Below are 24,492 nucleotides of genomic sequence, written 5' to 3' on the forward strand. Positions count from 1 at the left end.
ACCACAAGAAGCATGGAGTGGTGAGAAGCCAAATGTTGAACATTTTCGAGTATTTGGGTGCATAGCCTACGCTCAAATACCCGAGGCAAGAAAGAAGTTAGATGACCGAGGTGAAAAATATATCATCATTGGATACTGTTCACAATCCAAGGCTTATAAATTATACAATCCTATCACTGGAAAGTTAATTGAGAGTAGGGATGTAATATTCAGCGAAGGAGAATCCTGGAAATGGGATGATCAAGAAAAAGAAAAAGAGAAAATTGCATTTGAAAATCATAATGATATTACAGAAAAGAGTTCTGAAAAAACTCAACCAAGGACTCTAACAAATAGTAATGATTCTAAATCATCATCGCCATCAACTAAAGGATCATAATCAACATCAAAAACACCTGTTAAAATGAGAAGTCTCAGAGACATATATGAAGAGACAAGTGAAATTAATGAAGTTGATTTATTCTGCTTATATGCAGACCATGAACCCATTAATTTCGAAGAAGCACTAGGAGAAGAGGAATGGAGATCTGCTATGAAAGAGGAGATCACGTCAATAGAGAAAAATGATACATGGGAGTTGGCTACTTTGCCAAAGAGCCAAAAGGCCATAGGTGTAAAATGGGTTTATAAGATAAAAAGAGGTGCAGATGGAAGCGTTGAAAGATACAAGGCAAGACTTGTAGCAAAAGGATACAAGAAAAAGTATGGTGTTGATTATGATGAAGTATTTGCTCCCGTAGCTTGTTTAGACAATGGAAGAATGATGATCTCACTTGCCGCACATTACAAATGGAAGATATATCAACTTGATATTAAGTCGGCATTTTTAAATGGAATTTTAGAAGAAGATCAGAAGTTTATGCAGAACAACCATAAGTTTTTGTCATCAAGGGAAAAGAAGATAAAGTGCTTCGTTTGAAAAAGGCACTTTATGGTCTAAAGCAAGCCCCACGAGCTTGGAATACACGTATACACAAATACTTGATCCAGAATGGTTTTATTAAGTGTCCATACGAACATACTGTATATGTGAAGAAGAATGGTGATGATATTCTTATAGTAAGTTTATATGTTGATGATCTATTATTCACTGGCAACAGTCAAAGTATGTTTGATGATTTCAAAGCAGCAATGCTCAAAGAATTTGAAATGACAGATTGTGGGCTAATGAACTTCTTTCTAGGCATTGAGGTAAATCAATGTGAAGATGGAATTTTTTTTCACAAAAGAACTATGCAAAAGAAATACTTGAGAAATTTAAAATGGGCTCATGCAAACCCATGAGCACCCCCGTTGCAACAGGGTTGAAGTTGACAAAAGTTGGAGAAGGAAAATTGATTAATCCAACTTTATATAAGAGTCTAGTTGGAAGTTTAAGATAACTAACTATCACAAGGCCTGACATTGTATATGGAGTTGGGCTTGTTAGTAAATATATGGAAACACCAAGAGAATCACATTGGTGCACTACAAAGAGAATAGTAAGGTATAAAAGGTACCTTAGATTATGGGATGTTCTATTCTTTTGGAAATGAGCGATTGGACTGGAAATCAAGATGAGCGGAAAAGTACAACTGGATATGTATATTATCTAGGTTCAACTGCTTTTACCTGGAGTTCAAAAAAACAGCCAATTGTGGCACTATCAAGTTGTGAAGTTGAATACATAGCAGCTTCGTCTGCAGTTTGTGAAGCATTATGGTTGAGAAATCTCTTACAAGAACTTGGTCATACTCACGAAGGATCTATCACAGTATATGTTGACAATGTGTCGGCAATAAAACTTGCTAAGAATCCAGTACAACTTGGAAGAAGCAAGCATATTGATACTCGATTTCATTTTCTTCAAGATCAAGTTAAACAAGGAACAATCACTCTGAAGTATTGTAATACTACTGAGCAAGTAGCAGACTGACAAGCGCACTTTAGGGCGCGCTTTAGAGCATATTTTAGGATGATTTTGGATGTATTTGGGGCCGCTTTGGCCGATTATTACCTTGTTATGCTTACGTTCCCCATATTACGTGCTTCACGGGTTTTCGGTTTGTTTCTGATGTGTTTTCAGGTAATATCAACCGAGTTTAATCGGATCCCGAGCCCTTGATGCGTAACCGAGCTAGCCTTGACCGGAGTCCGAGGAGTTAAGGAAGTTCAAGTGTCGTGCATTGATTACATAGCACAGGCAGCACGTCCGTGTTACCATAGGCACACCCGTGCTGGCCTATAAGCAAGCAACCCCATGCAAGGCAGCACGGCCGTGCAAGCCAATAGCACGGCCGTGTCAGTATCCACGCACCCGCACGGCCGTGCAGGCCATTAGCACGGCCGTGCCAGATGTTGCCCGTGCCCGTGTCAGCTTCAGTATGAGCCCCGTGCTAGATCATATTCAGCACGGCCGTGTCATTTTTAGCACGGCCGTGCCATATATAGCACGGCCGTGCCAATTTGAAGAAGAAACCCGGTTTACTTACTGACAAGCTAGCACGGCCGTGCCAAATACAGCACGGCCGTGCTGATCCAGGGTTAACTGCGCGCTTGACTTCTCCGAATTAGAAGACGTATATAAGGCCCGACTTTAAGAGGATTCAAAGAGAGTTTTAGAGATAGTTTTAAGAGCCTTTGTAGAGAGTTGTTGAAGAACGTTCTTAGTATTAGAGATTCATTAGTTTTCTTAGAGATTATTCTAGCGATTTTAGTTTTCTTGGATTGATTTGAAGCAAGATTTGTGAAGATTCTTTGTATTATTCATTGACGACGGATATCAAAGTTCTGAACTTTTCCATTGATTCGCATCAATACAATTGGTATTATTCATTCTTGTTTATTAATCAAGCTTTATTATTCCTTAATCAGAATTCATGTTTGTATCTATTATGCTTTTGGAATTCATTATTGCTTTGATTATGAATATGTGTGAGTAGTCTCCTAGCTAGGGTTTCGGGATGAAACCCGGCCTAGGTAATCTATGTAATTGAGGATTGATTTTGATAAACGGATTGTGATTAAATTGATTATATGCGATTGCATGTTAATTCATTATAATAGGAGTAGCTAACCTAGAATCTTGAATTTGATTGCATGATATCCTTGATTTGAACAAGAGATTGTGAATTGAGTATTTCATTATTGAATGTGGTTTGATTATGTATCGAGTAATGTTAAGTGCATGAGAAATCCAAGCTTAGTATTGCCCGTTGTCTTCCTATCACATGATATTGATCAGACATATAGTCTTTGCATACCCCGTTTGTCTCTGTGATTCCTTGTTGCGTAGTTACCGATGGTTTGGTGAATTCCCGTTCTCCCTAGTGTCTTAGTTTATTGATTTATTCCATCTTATTAGTAATATTTTAGAACACCATTTTCCATTGATTTCGAACTAGCTTAGGTTTAAGATTGATTTGCAATTACTCTCGTTCCTCGTGGACCGAACCTTTATTTGCCATTGTACTTGGTTATAGGGTGTTCGTATAAGTATTGTTTGATTGAGAGTTAGATTGTAGCGACCGATTTAACCCCTGTCAAAATGGCGCCGTTGCCGGGGAACGATGTTTGTTAATTGACTTTTGATTTCTTGAGTCTAGTTCATCATAAAAAAGCACAAAAAGATTTTTCCCTTTTGGCTACACTTGTAGCCCTGCTATTTAATTGGTTTGGTTAGTGTGTATGCGCAGGTCTAAACAGAGAGAATTAATACCCTTCGATCCAGAAATCGAAAGAACTTTGAAGAGCAATCGTAAATCTCGATTGACGTCATCAAACTCTCAAGGAAAGGAACACAACACACAACAGGTTCCAATGGCAGACATACCGCGCCAACCCAATCGGCCAGCACCACAACCCCTTAAGGAGTTGGGAACTCCTGGGGCGTATAGAGCTTCAAGTGGGATTGCTCCACCCACTACTGAGGCCAATGATTTTGAGATCCGGCCGGCTATGATCACCCTCATCGAGAGAAGGCAGTTTAGTGGTGCCAAGCATGAGAGCCCTTTGGCTCATTTGAACGAATTTGAGAAGTACTGCAATACCATCAAGGTTAATGGGGTGAATCAAGAGTTCGTGAGATTGAAGTTTTTCCCCTTTTCACTTATTGGGAGAGCTCTCGAATGGTTAGAGAAGGAGGTGAAGCCGAACTCTCTACACACTTGGGATGATGTCACGACAGCATTTTTGGGAAGATTTTATTCTCAAAAGAAGACGGCCGATGCTAGAGCCTTGATTCAAGGGTTTCGGCAAAGGAGTGGGGAGTCGATCTATGAAGCATGGGAAAGGTACAAGGAGTACCAAAGAGAGTGCCCACACCACGGAATCCCAACATATCAAGTTTTACAGATTTTCTATGGAGGATTGAGTCCTCAAGGGAAGACCAGTTTGGATGCGGGAGCAGGTGGCCCAATAATGAACAAAACTGAAGAGCAAGTCATAGATATTATCGAAGATGTGGTATGACACCACATGGATTGGCAAGACGGTGAGCGAGATGTTGTGAACAAGAGTGGAGGAGCGGTCTATTCAGTGGACCACCTCAATGCCATTAGCAACCTGACATCACAAATTACGAACCTCGGGAAGGAGATGTCAGTGATTAAAGCCAAGCTCGATTCCGTGCCATTGCAAGATCTTCCCTCCCAATCTAAGGGGAGAGGTATGAATCCTAATCCTTCCGTTTCTAATATGCCTGTAGGATGTATTTTCTGTGAAAACTGTGGGTCTTATGATCATTATACTAATGCTTGTAATTTTGATCCCTCATATGATCCTAATAATAATGATGGTAATAGATATAATAATGAACAGGTCAATGCTATGTCTTATGATAACGGACCTAGGAATGACAATAATAGATATCTGCCACCTAATCAAAGAGGGAACAATTATAATCAGGGAGGTAATGATTTTGATTATCAAAACCAGTGGGGAAATAGGGGCCAAAGGGACCAAAATTCCCAAGGACCCTATAATCAACATGGTGGTTTTGGAAATCAAAACCAATACCAACAGGGTAATCAAATGAATCATAATTCCCAAGGGCAATTCAATTAAGGGGGAAACGACATTAATAACAGGGGAAACTGGAATAATAATAAGGGGTACTCTAATCAAAATCCCCAACAATCTAATGTGCGTGGTTCCCGAGCTACAAATGATAGTTATTATGCTCATGGACCACCACAGAGATCTAGCTTGGAGGAAATGATGGAGTCCCAGGCCAAAAATTTCAACACTTTTATGTCCACCACTGATAAAAAGTTTAGTGAAGTGATGACACATAATAAGATGCTTGAAACCCAGATTTCTCAGTTGGCTAGTGCTATAAAAGATGGGGTTGGGGTTTCAAAAACTACCGCCTCAAGGTATTGACCCTAAAAACTCTGTAAATGCTATCACCACTAGGAGTGGAAAGACATTGAGGGGGAGCGATGAAGTAGTACCCCCTAGGAGTCAACCTGTGACTCCACCTATCACTGATAATGTTGTAGGAAGTGAGGATGAGAGGACCAGAGAAAAAGATAAAATTAATGAGGTCCCAAAGGAACAGGTGGGAGCACAAACCAATGAACCCGACCTATTACATAGACTCCCCTACCCCCAAAAATATGTGAGACATAAGCTAGATGCCCAATTCGGGAAGTTTTTAGAGACCTTGAGAGAAGTCCACCTTTCTATACCATTCACTGATGCTATCAAGCAAATGCCTAACTATGCTAGGTTTTTAAAAGATATATTGAGTGGTAGAAGAAACTGTGAAGGGGTAGAAACTGTTAACCTCACTGAACACTGTAGTGCTATAATAATGAACAAAATGCCTCCTAAGTTAGGAGATCCGGGTAGTTTTTCAATCCCTTGTGCTATAAACAAAATGAATATTGATAATTCTTTGTGTGATCTTGGAGCTAGTGTTAGTCTCATGCCATATTCTGTTTATCAACGATTAAATATAGGAGAACTTCTTCCCACTAACATATCCCTTCAATTAGCCGATCGATCGATCAAATTTCCAAAGGGTAAAGTGGAAGATGTTCCCCTAAGGGTGGGGAAGTTTGTCATACCTGTTGACTTTGTGGTCCTAGATATGGATGAGGATGTTCATATACCTATAATTCTAGGACGTCCTTTCCTAGCTACTTCGGGGGCCCTTATTGATGTAAAGGGTGCCAAGATTTCATTGAAAGTAGGAAAGGAGGTTTTAGATTTTGATTTAAATAAAACTATGAAATATCCTTGTTCTAATTATGATAATTGCATGATGGTTGACACTGTTGATTCCATTGTCTCTGATATGCGTAATGAATTATTCTATACTAATCATGATTTTGAGTTGAATGAGAACAAGGAAAATAGGGACATGGAGGAGCAATTTCTAGATGCATTAGATGTGGCCACTACAAAGGAGGATAATGAAGCACCAAAGGTAAAGCTTAAACCCCTTCCAACACATCAAGGAAGGGTTTCCCCTGTGTTTGTAGTACCTAAGAAAGGGGCGGTGACTATTGTCAAGAATAAGAATGGTGAGCTTATCTCCACTACAATGGCAAGTATTGATTATGGGTAACCTGTAATCCATGTGTTGCGTCAAGATAATGACGTTAAAGAAGCGCTTCCGGGAGGCAACCCGAGACCCAGTCAATGAGGTACTTTTCTCTTTCCCTTTTTGCCTTCTAGGTAGTCTCTTGATGCCTGACATTGAGGACAATGTCTATACTAGCTTGGGGGGGTGAATGGTTTCCTTGTTGATTTTCCCTTGTTTTTCTTCATATTCCTATAAAAAAATAAATAAAAACGAGTTTCTTTTGGTTTCGTTTTGGTTTGTTTCTATCTAACCTGTGCAGATATGAAGACTCATGGAGGTAGCATTAGGAGCTTCGCCGCATCTCATGTTGTCTTAGTGTGTTTTCAAGAAGCATTTGGTGAAATCTTTCCCTTTCCCTTTAGTTACCTCCCTCTCCTTACTATTGTAAGTCCTTGATGTATAAACATTGAGGACAATGTTTGATTCTAGCTTGGGGGGGGGGGGTTTACTTGTATTCATTCTAATAAAAAAATAAAAATAAATAAATAAATAAATAAATAAATAAATAAATAAAAAGATTTACTGCTTTCCTAGACTAACCTTAACTTGTTTGCTAGTATGTCTTTCCTTTTTGCAGATTGGGAACATTCGAGACGCGACATGAGTTTGAAGAACGATGCTATGGCCGTTAATTGGAGCTCCCGGGAAGCAAATTTGGTGAGATCTTTTCTTTTTTTGTGTGCTTAGGATAGTTTAATTTAGGAAGAAGTTGAATGGTTCGAGGATGTTTGATCGGTTCTAAGGAACCTGGGATCGTTGATGTTGATATCATTCGATCACTTGTTTGTCGATTGGGATTTTATGTGATTTTTATGCCTCGTTATGTGCCTTTCAACTTATTCTGTTGGCTTAGTTGTACATATGTTTGTGTTAGATAGGAAAAGCTTCTGCTATGAGGATGTGTGGTTTAGCTTATATGATATGCCTCGTAGTCTTTTCCTATGTTTTTGGATCATAATAAACTTGTCTAATTGCAAAATTTTGGAATATTGTTCATGTTGGATTCGAAATGTGAATGAATGTGTATGGAATGTCTATTTCCACTTAAGCCAGTGATGAATACACAGTTCGAGTCTATTGTTGATCAATGTGGACGAGTCTAGGCGAAGGGTAGAAATAGAACACTTTTGTCATGTGAAACTCTATGCCTTTGGGCTGTGGTAAGATGGAGTCGCTTCCCATTTGTGGATTTGATCCCCTTAATTGGTAGTTGCTTTGTTTTTGAATCCCGTGAGGTTTTATTGTTCTAGACTTCATCATTCTTCTTGAGTGGCATATTTGGATCCTTGATTACGCATGTTTCGATCTTTGTGTTGACTTGTAGCTCCCAAGACCGACTTGACACTTTTAAGGGAGGAAGAGGGCACCTTTTTCATTTTTCTTATTCTTGTTCCTTTTGTTTTGTTACAAATTAATTTTCTTTTTACATCATCTTACTTGCTAACCATGTTGAGCCTTTAATTCCATTCTTGGTTACCCACGTTACAAACCCGATGGCCGGTGTTTTACCAACCCTTAATTGTGAAGCGTTTACCTCGCAAGGTTTGTTTGAGCTTATTGTGTATAAATCAAGAATAATGATCGATAGTTGGTTTGAGCAAGTTTGAAAGTGAGCTTAATTGTAAAGATGTAATATGAAAATTTGTTTTTGAAAAAAAAAAGAAAAAAAAAAGAAAAGAAAATCAAAAACAAAAAAAAAGGAGAAAAGCCGTCCGAATTGTGAAAAAGGCGAGGACATATGAATAAAAGCTTTGAAGTTTGAAAAAGGTGATTTGAGTGTGTATAACATAGAGAGTTTGAGATGTGTAAAAGTGTGATCAATGTTTATTGTGGAATGTGAATTGCATCTTTTGAACTATTGTTTTTGAGAATTGTGATTCTTGCGCTTCATTTAGGAATTAACCCCATTTTTTTAAATTGTTTTCACCTACCTTACCCATTGCCAATACATTACAACCCTTTAAATTAGACTTTAGAGGTGTTCGGTTCTCAAACGGTGGAGGGAGATACCTTTCAACCTTATGGAAAGATTATGCGTAATCGAGATGTCGGGATACCTTTGTTATTTCCTCAAAATATCACTTTTTCCGGTTCCTTCGAGGAATCACGAGGGGCCAATTAGGGTGGTGATTTGAAGCAAAAGGGGAGGACGTGGCCGGTTTGGTTGGGTTTAGAGGGAAGCATGACTTCTTTGTTCTCTATGCTTGGTTTAGGTTTTGTTTGCATTTTGATCAACGATACCTTGGATTGTGTGTCTCGTTGCTTGTTTGAGTGAGTTTTCATTCCGTGCATGGTTGTTCTAAGTAGGATCCATTGACTTCATTCCGTGTTAAATTGGATTTATATGTAATGGCAATAGTTTATTTGATCCTGTGTGTGTGTATATCCCTTGGTTTTTGCTCGAGGACTAGCAAAAGTGTAGCTTGGGGGGTTTTGACAAGCGCACTTTAGGGCGCGCTTTAGAGCATATTTTAGGATGATTTTGGATGTATTTGGGGCCGCTTTGGCCGATTATTACCTTGTTATGCTTACGTTCCCCATATTACGTGCTTCACGGGTTTTCGGTTTGTTTTTGATGTGTTTTCAGGTAATATCAACCGAGTTTAATCGGATCCTGAGCCCTTGATGCGTAACCGAGCTAGCCTTGACCGGAGTCCGAGGAGTTAAGGAAGTTCAAGTGCCGTGCATTGATTACATAGCACAGGCAGCACGGTCGTGTTACCATAGGCACACCCGTGCTGGCCTATAAGCAAGCAACCCCAGGCAAGGCAGCACGGCTGTGCAAGCCAATAGCACGGCCGTGTCAGTATCCACGCACCCGCACGGCCGTGCAGGCCATTAGCACGGCCGTGCCATATGTTGCCCGTGCCCGTGTCAGCTTCAGTATGAGCCCCGTGCTAGAGCATATTCAGCACGGTCGTGTCATTTTTAGCACGGTCGTGCCAGGAAGCTGCACGGCCGTGCCATATATAGCACGGTCGTGCCAATTTGAAGAAGAAACCCGGTTTACTTACTGACAAGCTAGCACGGCCGTGCCAAATACAGCACGGCCGTGCTGATCCAGGGTTAACTGCGCGCTTGACTTCTCCGAATTAGAAGACGTATATAAGGCCCGACTTTAAGAGGATTCAAAGAGAGTTTTAGAGATAGTTTTGAGAGCCTTTGTAGAGAGTTATTGGAGAACGTTCTTAGTATTAGAGATTCATTAGTTTTCTTAGAGATATTTCTAGAGATTTTAGTTTTCTTGGATTGATTTGAAGCAAGATTTGCGAAGATTCTTTGTATTATTCATTGACGACGGATATCAAAGTTCTAAACTTTTCCATTGATTCGCATCAATACAATTGGTATTATTCATTCTTGTTTATTAATCAAGCTTTATTATTCCTTAATCAGAATTCATGTTTATATCTATTATGCTTTTGGAATTCATTATTGCTTTGATTATGAATATGTGTGAGTAGTCTCCTTGCTAGGGTTTCGGGATGAAACCTGGCCTAGGTAATCTATGTAATTGAGGATTGGTTTTGATAAACGGATTGTGATTAAACTGATTATATGCGATTGCATGTTAATTCACTATAATAGGAGTAGCTAACCTAGAGTCTTGAATTTGATTGCATGTTATTCTTGGTTTGAACAAGAGATTGTGAATTGAGTATTTCATTATTGAATGTTGTTTGATTATGTATCGAGTAATGTTAAGTGCATGAGAAATCCAAGCTTGGTATTGCCCGTTGTCTTCCTATCACACGATATTGATCAGACATATAGTCTTTGCTTATCCTGTTTGTCTCTGTGATTCCTTGTTGCTTAGTTACCAATGGTTAGGCGGATTCCCGTTCTCCCTAGTGTCTTAGTTTATTGATTTATTCCATCTTATTAGTAGTATTTTGGAACACCATTTTTCATTGATTTCGAACTAGCTTAGGTTTAAGATTGATTTGCAATTACTCTCGTTCCTCGTGGACCGAACCTTTATTTGCCATTGTACTTGGTTATAGGGTGTTCGTATAAGTATTGTTTGATTGAGAGTTAGATTGTAGCGACCGATTTAACCCCTGTCACAGACATATTTACGAAGCCCCTATCTTATGAAGCATTTAGAAAATTAAGAGAGTTACTTGGAATGACAATTAAAGTTTGAGGGGGCATGTTGAAATTCAAACTTTAATTTAGAAAACTATTTTAAGCATTTGATAAAATTAATTAGTTTACTTTAAATAACATTTGATAAATTAGTGAGAGGTCGTGAATTAGAAGAGTTTTCATCCTTTTATTATTTAGTAAAACATAAGTTATAAATGTAATGTTTATTTTCATTATAAGAAGAGAAGCAGAAGAGTAGAAATAAAAGAAAGAAATAAATAAGGAAGCAAAATAGTGAAGAAAAGAGAGATTGAGAATTAATAAACAGAATTTTTTTATTTGGGTTGTAACCCACATTTATTCCTCCTATATATCTCATTATTATTTGAGTTAACAATTTGTAAATTGATATAACTCCTACAATGGAATCGTGGTGAATTAGAAAAGGAGTTGTTCCATGGAGTTACCTGCCAACGAAACCCAAACCTCGCTACCCAAGTCTTGCTTCTGTCATCATTCTTGATACCTTGGACTCTTCAATGCATGGTTCCTACACCCAAGTGTATCGAGCAAGGTACACTTGGGAAGTACATAGTGCTTACACATAAAGAACATAGTTCTTTTAAATCTATGAGATGGAATGTAAAGAAATATAATCAGAGTGAAAAGAACATATTGTTAAAAAGTAAAGAACGTGACAATTTTTTTAACATAGGTTTTAAATAAGTGAAAGATAATTACTACTTTATCTTTTTAGTCCGCATCTAATGGTAAATCTTCTTAAGAAAATCATTTTCTCATAATAATTATCCTCTACGAGTTTTTTTTTCCTTAAACATAAATCAATATTTAATTTTCAAAATTTAAAATTTAAACTTAAAATTTCATTTTCAAAATTTTGTCATGCTGGTTAAAATTTAAATGATGTTCATTTCATAGTAATATCATGTTCATTATTAATATTCTTTATATTGATTTTTAATTTGGTATGGTGTCCATGCGTATAACTTGTAATGTTTTTTGTATGATTTAACAACGTTCTTTATCAGAAAAGATGATGTACATTATATTTGTTTATAATATACAATTATTTATTAACGTTATGGTATGTCCATATGTACTTTATTATATCATATAATGATATTTTTTGAATCTTTTAACAAATTATTTTAAATGTCCATGTTCTTTGATGATAAGTTTAATGTATTTCTATAGTCACATAATATTCATTGTTTAATGGTTAATTAATGTATTGTTCATTACATATCATGTTCTTTATCAATAACATGGAGGTCCTTATTAATATTATGGATGCTTATTAGATCTAAATGTCCATCATTGTCCCAAAAAATTCTCATTAACCATCATAATCCTGATTACAAAAAAGAAAAAAAACATTATTATTAGATATTCTAAATTAATATAAAAAATGTAAATTATTTAAAGAAAATAAAAGAACATGTATACGTTATTTTAAATAAAAAAAAAACATGTATACGTATAATACTTTCTTTTCTCCAAAAATAAAAATTAAAAAAAAAAAAGCAAAAGAACATACTGTAAAGTAAAAAGGAACATTCTTCGTATTATTAAAACCTAAAGAACATTTTTAATCTACATATACCTTAAAGAACATAATTGGTGATGTAAGGAGCATATGGTTCAAACTTAAAGAACATATATTAATCCGACTCAAAAGTATATATTCCATTCCATTTAAAAAGATAAATATGGACCGAACAAATAAAAGAAAATTCATTATAGTTTGAAGAACATCATATTCAACCTCAGAAAATAATAAAAATTTAGAAAAAAAATTTGCAAATACTAAAATTATTGAAAACTTGATACTTTTAATAATGAATTTGTTAACCATGATCAGTGAACAAATATAAATCATCATCAAACAAACATCAAAATAATGAAATTTAAAAATCAAAATAAAAAATCTAGATTTATCTTTTTATTGGGTCACGAATTCCTCATGAATCTCACCTTCATTCTCAAAAACATCATTTTTATAAGCATTAAGAGGAGATCTTCAATCATAATCATAGCATTAAGAGGAGATCTTCAATCATAATCATTATGAAATTCACCATGCACTATCATTTTTCTATATGCAAATTTCTCTCTCCGAAAAAATTCTCGCTGGATCTCATAAATTAAATTATAGAAAATTATGGAGATTAATATTTTGGATGCTATAAATATGGAAAGAATTAACAAATTCCTTCAATTAAGGAAGACATATTTGAAAACTGATTCCTTTTTTCAAAAAAATAAAAATAAAAAATAATTAAAAATATCCGGGTGTACCATGCTTGGTACACTTGGGTGTACTATAAAATTTTCATGGACTCTTGGAGCAACGTACCACACCTCGCTGCAACCCTTGAAGTCTTGGAGTTATGCAATGTCATGTACGACTATAACTCCATTGTGAAGTTTCTGCCAGGCTACAAATTCGACGAAACAGTGAACATTTGAACGATTACACCATTCAGATTGCAGCTCTACGTGTCTTCAACAATCTGGCCAAGTTTCACATGGATCGGACCACGTTTGCCCCATCCGATCATGAGTTTAAACAAAGTTGCTCCAAGGTTTTCATGACTGGAATCATCCATTTTAATACTTCGTATGAAGGAAGATGATCATGCTGATGATGAGCCTTGATTGTTTTTATTGAGTGGAATATCCTTGGCATCCACGACGTGCTTGAACTTTTTTTTTTTTCCTTTTTATAAATCTTGAACATGATCATGATAAGATTTTTTTGAACTATGATCATGATAGGATCATGACATCAACATTATTTTTGTTTTGTTTTGTTTTTTTTTTTTTTTTGAATTTTTAGAAAATAACACCACAAAAAAGTCATAATTTTGATAACACAAAAAAAAAACTTTTATTATTACACCACAAAAAATGTCAAAAAATTGATTTCACCACCATCTAACGGATTCTTGGATGGAATTTCGTTAAGTGGGGTCTACGTTGCCACATGTCACTATATTATTAGTTTAAAAAAAATAAAATTAACAAAAAAAATAAAAATCCCAAATTTAACTCTAGCCACCCCATCCCCACCACCGGCTAACCCCTTCCCCGCCGGAACTTCACTATTTTCGATTCCGACACACCTACAACCAGCGAAATCAGAAATTATGGACCGATTTTGGGTTGAATTTGACCACCCACGCACTAAACCGGCCTATTTCAAACGTTAGTGGCCACTTTGGTGGTGGTTTGGGTTTTGCGAGTTGCGGAATCTGGAGGTCGAAACGGCGCGACTGAAGGGTTGAATTCGTTGGGGCTGATTGTGGAGGCTGCACTACTAGAAAATAGGTTATTTCCGACTAAACAATTGTTTAGGAAAAACGACCTTTTCCGACGGAAATTTCGTCGGAAGAGGAATTTCGGCACCGGAAAAGTTCGTCGGAAATTTCCGACGGATACAGTTTCGCCGGAAAATTATCCGTTGGAAAATTCAAAAAAAAAAAAAAAAAAACGCCTCCCACCGCCCTAACCACCGGCCCACACCAGCCCCCCTAACCTGAACCCACCACCTTAACCCACTTAACCCTAACCCACCTAACCCGAACCCACCCACTAGACCCACCACCTTAACCAACCTAACCCTAACCCACCCAACTAACCTAGATCTATCATCTAACCCCACCAACCTAACCCTAACCGCACCCTTACCCAAATCCAATAACCCAGATCCACCAACCACCGCCACCGCACCCTTACATAGACCCACCTAACCCAAACCCTGACCCACCCAAATCAGCCACCACCACCGAACCCTAACCCAGATTCACCAACCATCACCACCCAACCCTAACTGAAAACCACACGCACAATCACCAAAATCCTATCACCACCCACCAAACGCACACACATCAGCCACACCCACCACTAGGGGTGTACAAAAACTGGACCGGACCTGAAACCGGACCTGAACCGACCTGATCCGGACCGGACCTGACCCGGACCTGTTGATTCAGGTCCGGTCCCGGTCCTTAAAAATCAAGGTTCCCGGTTCCGGTCCGGACCCGGTCTAAACCCGGGGTTTTCAGGTCCGGACCTGAAACCCGGAAAAATTGTATTTTTTTTTTAAAAAAAAAAAAAAAAAATTCAAAAATCAAAATAACGCTGCTGCTTGAGTGACGCTTGAATTCTCTTTCATTTCATTCTAACCCTAACAAACAGGCTGTCTCCCCCTCTCCCTCACGCAGTCACGCTCACTGTCTCCAGTCTCAGCCCAACGCGGCAACGCCCACCGCCGACACCTCCTGCCTTCCTCACTCTCTCAGGCGAAGCCCAGGCGCCCACCGACCACCGCATGAGACAGCTACTGCGCGATTTTCCATTTCTCCGGTAAGTTATTTTTTTTTTTTAATGTAAATCTAAATTATCTAATTATGTTTGGGTATTTTGTATTCGAAATAATGAATTAAGTGTTAGAATTTATATGTTTATTCATGTTTCAATTGCTTATAATGATTATTTGATGTTTGCATGTTGAATTTCTTTTTTTTACTTCAATGTTTTCGAATTTATGTTTTTTCTTTTTTGGTTTATTTTCGAATTTCTTTCGAATTTATGTTTTTTTTTTGGTTTTTTTTAGTTTAAAGTTTAGGGTTTTAGGGTTTAATGTTTAGAATTGATAAAAAGTATGGTTTATCTTCGAATTTATGTTTTTTTTTTTGGTTTTTTTTAGTTTAAAGTTTAGGGTTTAATAAAATCAGAAGAGCAGAGAAAGTAGTGATTAGATTGTAAACATCTAGTAGTCTAGTGTTTATCTAGTACTTTGCATTGACCTTTGGCATGGCTTCAAATTGAATAGTTAATTTTATGCATTCGGATGCATAAATTCTATGTTATTAGTCATTATATAAGCGTTGTTGCATAAACTTATCATTGCAGAAAAATGCCCAACTCTGCTATCAGAAAATGTGCTCGTGTGCAGTTGATTAAGAATGGAAAAAAGATTGCTGCTTTCGTGCCCAATGATGGTTGTTTGAACTTCATTGAGGAAAATGTAAGTCCGTTCTATTAATGTCTGCAAGCATATATGCACTTACTGTTTCATAAATTGCTTGGTTGTGAATTTGCTGGTATTTTGTGCCTTTCGACACAAACTTAGTGATACACTAGCAGTTTGTTAACTGTCATTTGTTAACCGTGTTAGAAATAATGTTGTTTGTTAAAGTTTAAACAACTCCAATTATTTGTTAACCTTTGTAGAAACTCTTAAAGTCTAAACAACTCCAGTTATTTGTTAACCATTGTAGAAATAATGTCAATTCTGTTGTGGATTTTTTGGAGAAATACTGGCATCTGATTACTGAAGGTTTAACATTAGTAACAATGCTTTTCTTATACTCATATCATAAACTCTTGATAACAGTTTATCCAGAAACATATAAAACATGATAGTGCGCACTCTTTCTGTGCTGGTTTATCTGATTCTTCTGTCAGTACTCCTGCACCCACTCCTGTTCAGTACATGTGCAGCTTTATTTTTGTGGTTTAAGACTATCATAACAGTATTGCGGTGGAGAGTATATAGCTTGAGCAATTAAGATCAGTCATACACTGTTGGTTTTTTATCCTTTCATGAGTAAATCATCTGGAAAAAGCTGTTCTAAGATAATGCTAATTCATACTTCTTATCAAAGAATGATAAACTGTTCCCTTTTACTAAAGAAGTTACCTGATTGGTAAAAGAAGTCAAGGTCTTCTGTTATATGTATGTAGTTTAATGTTGTGTTTGGGTGTAGATTCATGCTGAAAATGTGGATCATGCAGAAGTTTGTGGAATTTTGTCTAATATTTGTTACCTGATTATATTGTATTTGACTTTGAAATTGATATTATCTAGCTCTGTTTTTCCTTCCATACTAAGAAAATGTGGTTTGTGCAGGATGAGGTGTTGATTGCTGGATTTGGTCGTAAAGGACATGCTGTGGGAGATATTCCTGGAGTCCGATTTAAGGTTGTCAAGGTTGCTGGTGTCTCTCTTCTAGCTCTGTTCAAGGAAAAGAAGGAAAAACCCAGGTCCTAGGTTAAGGTTGTTGGTTTTGTCTTAAATTTTGCCTACTCAAATGAACTTGTACCGTCTTGAAATGAATACTGAGCATCCTTAAAAAGAGACACCCTCCCTACTTTGTTTTGTGCTCTATCCGTGTCTATTCAAGATGATTTTCTATACTCTTAGTTATTTGCTTATATTTTCAATTGGTTTATTTACTTCTCTTAACGATGTCATGAAAATTTCCGGAATTTATGTTAACAAGATCAGCTTTTTAATGATCTTGCATTTATAAAAAAAAAAGGTCTTTGGATCTCCTAAAAACTGCTTTAAAACACAACAATTAACCATTCATTCATTCTCAAAGATGATGCTTAACTAGGCATTTGTATTCAGGTATGCTTCATGGAGTGTTATGAAAGCAACTGCACTTATATTATTAATATATATTAGCTCACTTGATTGAATTTTTTGGTGAACATTTCTTGCAGAATATTCCTCAGAAGTTCATGGAGTGTTTCAAGGAGAAACTCTCCCCGTGGTGTACACTTATAGCGCCAAGTAAACACAAATGGAAAATCAGACTCTCGAGTACATATGATGAAAGGCCATTTGTGTTTACAGATGGATGGAAACAGTTTGTTCGTGACAATGGAGTGGAAACAAAAGTACTTCATATCGAATAGGCGGGATCTTAAACCTGGAGAAAAGAAAAGGGCTTCCAAGATGGCAGAGTGTTATAGGCGCAGCATGAAGGATAATAAGAGAGTGTTTCCTGTGTTTCAGATAGCCAAAAGTACTTCATATCGAATTTATGTTTTTTTTTTGGTATTTTTGGTGTTTGAGAATTGGGACTTTATACTTTTATAGACTTTATGTAGTTTTGTACTTTTGTGATTAATAATTTTGGTTTGTATGTAATTATTTAATTATGCAACAGGTCTAAAAATCACAAAACAGGTCCATACGCAGGTCCAACAAGTTTTTTATTAAAAAAAAATAAAAAAAAAAACGAAAAAATCACAAAACAGGTCCATTCAGGTCCAAACCTGGACCGGACCTGATTTTTCAGGTCTAGCCCGGAACCGGACCTGTTAATTCAGGTCCGGTCCCCGGTCCTCATAATTACCCAATTCAGGTCCCCGGTCCAAACAGGTCCGGTCCGGTTTTGGACCGGTGTACACCCCTACCCACCACCACCACCGAATCTCCTAACCCAAAAAAAATTTTAAAAAAAGAAAAGAAAAAAAACTCGGAAATAAAAGCGAAAAATTAAAACACAAAACATACCTTAAATTGAAATGGGCTTCGAATTTCACCACGAAAACGGTTTAACAAGGCCAAATTCAGCCATGAAAAGTCTAGATCTAGGCTTTTAATGGCTGAATTTGGCCTAAAAAACCTTTAAAATAATCAAAACTTAATCAAAGGTGGTGGTGTTGATTGCGTCGTTGTTTTTGCGCGGCGATGTTGGTGTCAAATACAGCGGTGTTGGTGTGAGAAGGAGGGGAAAGACGAGGAGAGAAGATCTAGGCTTTAATGGTTTTGTTGTTGGTGTGAGAAGGAGGGGAAAGAAGAGGAGAGAAGAAGGAGGCAAGAAAGAGATTCAGAGAAACCGAGAAAGAGAAGGGGAAAGAGAAGAGAAGAGGAGAGATAAAGAGATTAAGAGAAACTGAGAAAGAGAAGGGGAGGGAGAAGAGAAGAGGAGAGAGAAAGAGAGTCTGAAAAAATAAGGGGAAAGAGGCGGAAAGAATAAGGGGAAAGGGAAGATTTTATATTTAGGTTAAAGGGGTTTAATTTTTTTTTTAAAATAATATTCCGACGGAATTTTCCGTCGGAAATTGTAAATTACGACGGAAAAATCCATCGGAAAGCACATATATTCTGACAGATTTTATAATTTCCGACGGATTTTATTTCTGTCGGATTTCCGAGGGAATGGTTGAGTTCGTCGGAAATATCCGACGGAACATAAATCCGTCAGAAATTTTACATTTTCCGACAGAATTTCGGGTCCGTTGGAATTTGCCTATTTTCTAGTAGTGTTAGTGCACGGTCGAACTCGGTAGTTCGAAGGGGCTGGGTTCGATTTGGTTGTGTGTGTGTGTGTGGAGTGGCGGAGGTGGTTGCGTGGGCTGGTTTAGTGTTGTTAATTTGTTGGAGCTGTGAGGCTAGGCGGGGCTGGGGTAGTTTTCGGGGAGAGGAAAGGATGAAGTCGCCGGTTTCTGTGGGGGGCAGATGGTGCCGGCGACTGGGGTTGGGTTGTCGGCGATGGGGGTCCTAGTTGCCGAAGGTGGAGCTGTGTTGGGTTAGGTTAGGGTTTAGAGTATTATTTCATTTTTTTTTAATTTTTTTTTAACCAGTAGGTTATTGATACGTGTTTGTTGTGGGCCCTATAAACGGATTCCATCCAAAAATCCGTTAGCTGGTGGTGAAACCAAATTTTTGGTTTTTTTTTGTGGTGTTATAATGATTTTTTTTTTTGTGGTGTAATAATCCAAATCGTGAGTTTTTTTGTGGTGTTATTTTCCAAAAAATCCTATAAACTTATATATGAAGACACTATATCCTATAAACTTAAAAGTTATTTTATTTAGTACTATATATTTTTTTCATCTACTAGATATTAATAATTGAATATACCAAATTGTTTTTCTTAAATTGTATTTCTCCTTGTTACTTTTTTTTAGAAAAAATATTGTATTATATGAAGTATATAATATTTCCTAATTAAGCTAAATAATTTTATTAAAATAACAATTGATTACAAATCTATATTGAGTAAATTTTGATTTATTAATATGTGTATTGCTTTAAAATTCGAGCATGGTTCGAAAATTGCCTAGTTAATATTATACTTTAAAAAAAAACCTTAAATTTTCAATATGTATATTTTATGTTTTACAAAAATAAGTGATTGAAGATAATAATACTTTATGAAAATATAAAATCTTAATTTGTGTGGTAATACTTGTATACTTACTAAGTAATGTAACTTACTCAATGTCACTCAATATCGAGTGAATAAACTTATAGATACTTTGGCTTAGTATTACATTACTCCATAATACTTAATTACATTGAGATTTTAATAAAAAAATTCTTGATCAGTAAAAAGTAAAATAAGTCAAATTGAGGCACTTAATAGGGAGAAAAAGAAGATGGGACATGCGGGGATGAGGAAATAGAACCTTGTTCTTCTACCCTTATTGTCAGTCCCCCCCCCCCCCTCCCCCCTGCCCCCCCCCAACCACCCAAAAAAAAAAAAACTAGTTAAACTCTATTCATTTTAGTTCAGTTCATCTACTTCCTATATGATTAAAGTTTTAAGGATTACATAAGAAATAGAGAGAATGGTGGAGTTAAGCATGGTTGAGTTCACTCAAGACCGATCAAGCACAATACAAAAATGGCTTGAGATGTACGAACTCAACATTACATGAGAGACACGTTAGTGAGTCATGAATTATGTATGGATATCATTTTCAAAAATTGACATGAACACAATGGGCCAAAGTCCCAAACCATTTTCTTAACCACTTTACCAACCATGATCCATTCATTATAAACATGATCCAGCATACGCTGACATAACACGTGAGTCTATGTAATCCGACCCATGCTCATCACTATAGAGAATGAAGAAGGGAGAGGAAGAGTTTCCCTCCTAAATAGTTTAAATTTCAAAATCAGTGAGCAGAAACGTCTCACTCTATGTCCCAACGCAAAATCAGCAATTTTGGATTTCAAGTGTAATTGCACAAAATCGCAGATTCTCAGACACACTTTCTTCACTTTCTCTCTCCTCACCTCATAGTCACACTCGATTATCAGCTTAACCTAACCTAATCAATCATCATCATTACATTTCCCCCAAATTAATCTTCTATAAGAAACCCTAATTTCCCATCATCTTATGACATGCCAGTGACTTACTGCGACGTTTTCGGATTTCTTTGGCGATCTGTTCAAGCAATGTCTTGCTTCTTCGATTGCTTTGGTGTTCGAAACAATAATCATCATCATCGTCGTCATCAACATCATCATATTCATAATAATCCTCGCCCTCAACTTGTTCCTCATGATTCTCCAACTTCTAATGCAAGAGTAAGTTTCTTGATTCTTGAATTTGTTCATTTTTAAATTTAATTTGTTTTTAGGGTTTAGGGTTTAGTAATTTGATTATGGTTTGATTGATTATGTTCTTGATTAGGTTGGTGATCGAGAAGAGGTGCGACAAAAGATTCGTCTATCGAGTCTTTTTACAGCTGAAGGTGAATTGATTTTGATTTTCGGCTTCATTTGATGTGTTATGTTTGAATTTTGCAAAGAATTTGCTCATTCTAAACTGGCATTATCTGAAATTGGTGCAGAAAATGAAGAAACTGCGGTGAAAGCGCCGGAGAATGAAGTGCTTGTGCGTCGGGCGGGGCGATCCGATGTCCATGAAGAACTCGTGGAAGAAGTAAGTTTTTGTCGCTTTTACTAAATGACTGGTGAGATATGTGTATGGTAGAATGTTTAATTGGATTATGAAATTATTACTAACCAGCTGAAAGGAAGCTGTTGAATTTATGAAAAAAAAGGGGACCTTTAATTATGGGGTGATTGTGAAATTACAAGTATAGGAATCACTATTGTAATGGTCTTTTTCATTGAATTTAGGATGAGCTTACTGTAGTGATGATAGATGATTGGAATAACTCTGATTCTAGATTGTTTCATGGCATTATCATCAGTCATTTCAATAATGTCTTTGTCTGATCATAAAATGCTTCTGTTTTTATATCTGGATTTAAATTTTAGAGCTAGACAACTCTGTGGAGAACATTGATGCTTAGCATGATTCATTGTTGTGCACCGGCTGTAATGCTTATTGCGTTGCAAAAGAAATTTTGGCTGGCCAATTGCGTTGTATGTTGTTCGTGACATGCATCTATGTGCTGACATGTTGCTCAGATTTATGAGCAACTGTGTTAGTGTGTTGGACACTTGCATTCAATAATTGTGCCAGTCTAATTTCTGTAAAAAAAGTAGTGTCCATTCAATATGGGTAGATTAATCAACCAACTATGAGAAGCCAGACAGTATAACAATTTTGGTATTAACAGTACGTATAGTGAACTAGGTTAGCTTGAGAAATTTGCATCTAATCGCGCATTCTATTGGTTAAGGTAAACAGGGTCAATGTTGAAAGTGTTCTAGATTTTATATCAACAGCTTGATTGATCCCTTACTCTTTAGTGGAATCATACCTTTTGTCCAATTAAATGTGTTTTTTTATTTCTCACGGATATGTTTGTTGTCTAAATATTAGCTGGTTTGAGGAGCCTCTGTCCACTTGTATTTCCTGCACTGGAAAATGGTTTTATGATTAAGGGGTGATAATTTAGGCCAAGGAGTTGCTCAGTCGATTATGCCCTTTTTTGTGTTCATTGTTTCAAGTCAAATCTTTCATTTGGGAGGGGGGTGTACAGTTGGCTGTTCCCTAAAGATGTTTATTATTATCTATGTGTTGAAACCAGGCCAAGTTCCTTAAAGCATGTGGCACACTGCCAGAGACTCCGGCTGAAATTCGGAAAAGAGTTACTATTGTGGAGAACTTTGACAATTCTGACATACAAAGACCACGCAGTATGCAAGAATTTTCACCAGACACTCCAGTTGAAATCCAAAAGGCAGAAATATTGACTGAAAATTTGGAGAGATCTAACTTGCAAAATTCTCCTAATGTTCTGGAGTCTTCACCAGAGACACCTGATGAGGTCCAAAGAGTTGGAACATTTGCTGAAAATTCAGTGAAATTAGATGCTCAAAGATCTCAGAGTGTGCTAAAATCTTCACCTTATCCAACTCCCGTAAAAATAAGTGATGACATGCAAACACCAGGAACCGTGTTTGCGACAAATATGAAGAGTCTAACAAAAGGGAATGGTCGAATACGGTCCCAGTATGTCTATACAGTCTTAAATCCAATTGAGAATCTTTGTCAGTTGGATGAGTTGAAAGCAGAGGATACTACTCTAAATGCATCAGATCATGAAAGAGGATCAAGGCAAGGAAATGCTACTCCTTCTACAGTGGGTTCAAGTAAATGTTCAGTCAATGAAGAGAAACTTGGAGATGTCAGTTTATCTGCATGGTTGAAGCCCCCAGTGCCTAAGTATGATGGTGATCACCATAACCTTGGAGCTGCCAGCTATAGAAAGCCTATAATTGGAAGAACTCCTGGTGATAGGCCTATTATTGGGTTGGTTGCTACTCACTGGAATGATCAAGAGGAAGCTTCTCATATTTCACCAAAGGGATGGGATGGTAATGGCATTCCAAATTCAACAACTAAATATAAAGAGGTTTTTGTCTTCACTCGCAAGCTACTTATATGGTTTAGTCTGCTTATGGAACTTTGCTAATTCGCTGGCATCTTTTTCAGGATCAGAAGGTTTGTTGGCATGCTACTCCGTTTGAGGAAAGGCTGGAAAAGGCACTGTCTGAAGAGACTGTTGCTCCCCAAAGGTAAGCTTTGTGCCTTCTTTCTATAACTTGAGTTTTTGAGTTTGGTGCACTGATACTTGTAATTCGTTGGGGCCTGAAATATGTTGAAGACTTGAAGCCCCTTTGTAATTTTGCATAGCTTATTGAAGTGTGCAGCTTGAGGATTGCTGCAAATCTGCAGTTGCAAATTTGCAATGATAATTCATGTTCCATTGTGATTCTATATTATGTTTTTTTTATTACAGGTCAAATTCTATGTTAGTTCTTGTGGGCTGTTCTGGCATTGTCTCTTACATGCTTCATTTTCAATTTGTAGGAAGCCCATTACAGGGGCGCCAATATCCTTTGAAGACATTGAAGGCCAGGATACTGCTACATCACAACTCCAGTCAATGAGCTGTCCAAAATCTGTGGTTTCTTTTTGATCTCCTACCATCAGGACTTTCATAAAAGTATGAAAACGATTGTTTTCATTGACAACAATTTAACATTAGTTGTCCTTTCGTGAATATAAAGAATCCCCTGTGTATCTTATCTTTGTGAGTGAATATCACTACATATATGCTCGATTTGAGTAGCCACATGTTTGGGGAAGGGGGAGATTGGGGGTGGAGGGGTCAGAGAAGGTCTATGATTGGATCAATTAATGAATTTAAATGATATATGCAACTTTCAGCAGAATGAAATTTTAGTGTATATATAGAGCCAAGAAATTGCTATGGAGTATTAGCTGTATTTCGAAGTTCATTTTCTGATGAATTGGTGATGATCCTCTCGGAATACTTATGATTGTGGATTGAATGTGCTAATGTAGCCATGACATTTTTTTTTCCTCACCTGTAATAATATTTGCTGTATTTCTAAGCTCATTATCTGATGAACCAGTGATGACCCTCTTTTATTATCTATATTGCATTGCATGTTACTATGCTTGATAATGTTAGTTAATGTTTCTAAGACAGGCAAGATATCGCAACCTTATTTGTTTTCTCCCCTGTATTACTCGAATATGATTGATGACAGGACGGTATCATTTCTGAGTTGAAACTGTAATGCATAAAGCAAAATTTCATGTTTAAGCTTTGATTATTGAGCTCCACCATTTTATATAAGCTCTTGAAGGGCTTAGAGTTTTTGAAGAAGTCTGGTTTATGGTAATCTTGAGGTTAATCTATTACTCCTACTGTACTGCCATATCTGTAATCTTAACTCTGAAGATTATCTGTCGGTTTCAGATTCTTGATTTCCTGCTCGTTTTGATACTTGTTTAAAATAAAGAACATGTTCTGAC

At 36.9% G+C, this 24,492-nt stretch overlaps 2 protein-coding genes across 3 annotated transcripts; both read left to right on the plus strand.

Annotated features, from left to right (window-relative positions):
* The first annotated feature begins 15,367 nt into the window (after positions 1-15,367).
* LOC110691908 (40S ribosomal protein S23-2) lies at positions 15,368-17,590 on the plus strand. Of its 2 annotated transcripts, XM_021868886.1 has the most exons (3): positions 15,368-15,713; positions 16,599-16,745; positions 17,198-17,590. In XM_021868886.1, exons 1-2 carry the CDS (start codon positions 15,603-15,605, stop codon positions 16,737-16,739), a joined length of 252 nt encoding a protein of 83 aa, XP_021724578.1. In that variant the 5' UTR covers positions 15,368-15,602; the 3' UTR covers positions 16,740-16,745; positions 17,198-17,590. The 2 variants fall into 2 exon arrangements, with proteins under 2 accessions (XP_021724578.1, XP_021724577.1); XM_021868885.1 differs by having other exon boundaries at positions 16,599-17,590.
* Positions 17,591-20,394: 2,804 nt separating this feature from the next.
* Positions 20,395-24,070, plus strand: LOC110691909 (protein JASON-like). Its single transcript, XM_021868887.1, has 6 exons — positions 20,395-20,813; positions 20,920-20,980; positions 21,080-21,171; positions 22,232-23,059; positions 23,140-23,222; positions 23,518-24,070. Exons 1-6 carry the CDS (start codon positions 20,628-20,630, stop codon positions 23,624-23,626), a joined length of 1,359 nt encoding a protein of 452 aa, XP_021724579.1. The 5' UTR covers positions 20,395-20,627; the 3' UTR covers positions 23,627-24,070.
* The last annotated feature ends 422 nt before the right edge of the window (positions 24,071-24,492 follow it).

This window comes from Chenopodium quinoa, unplaced genomic scaffold, assembly GCF_001683475.1.
Source record: "Chenopodium quinoa cultivar QQ74 unplaced genomic scaffold, ASM168347v1, whole genome shotgun sequence".
In the NCBI taxonomy this organism is placed as follows: domain Eukaryota; kingdom Viridiplantae; phylum Streptophyta; class Magnoliopsida; order Caryophyllales; family Amaranthaceae; genus Chenopodium; species Chenopodium quinoa.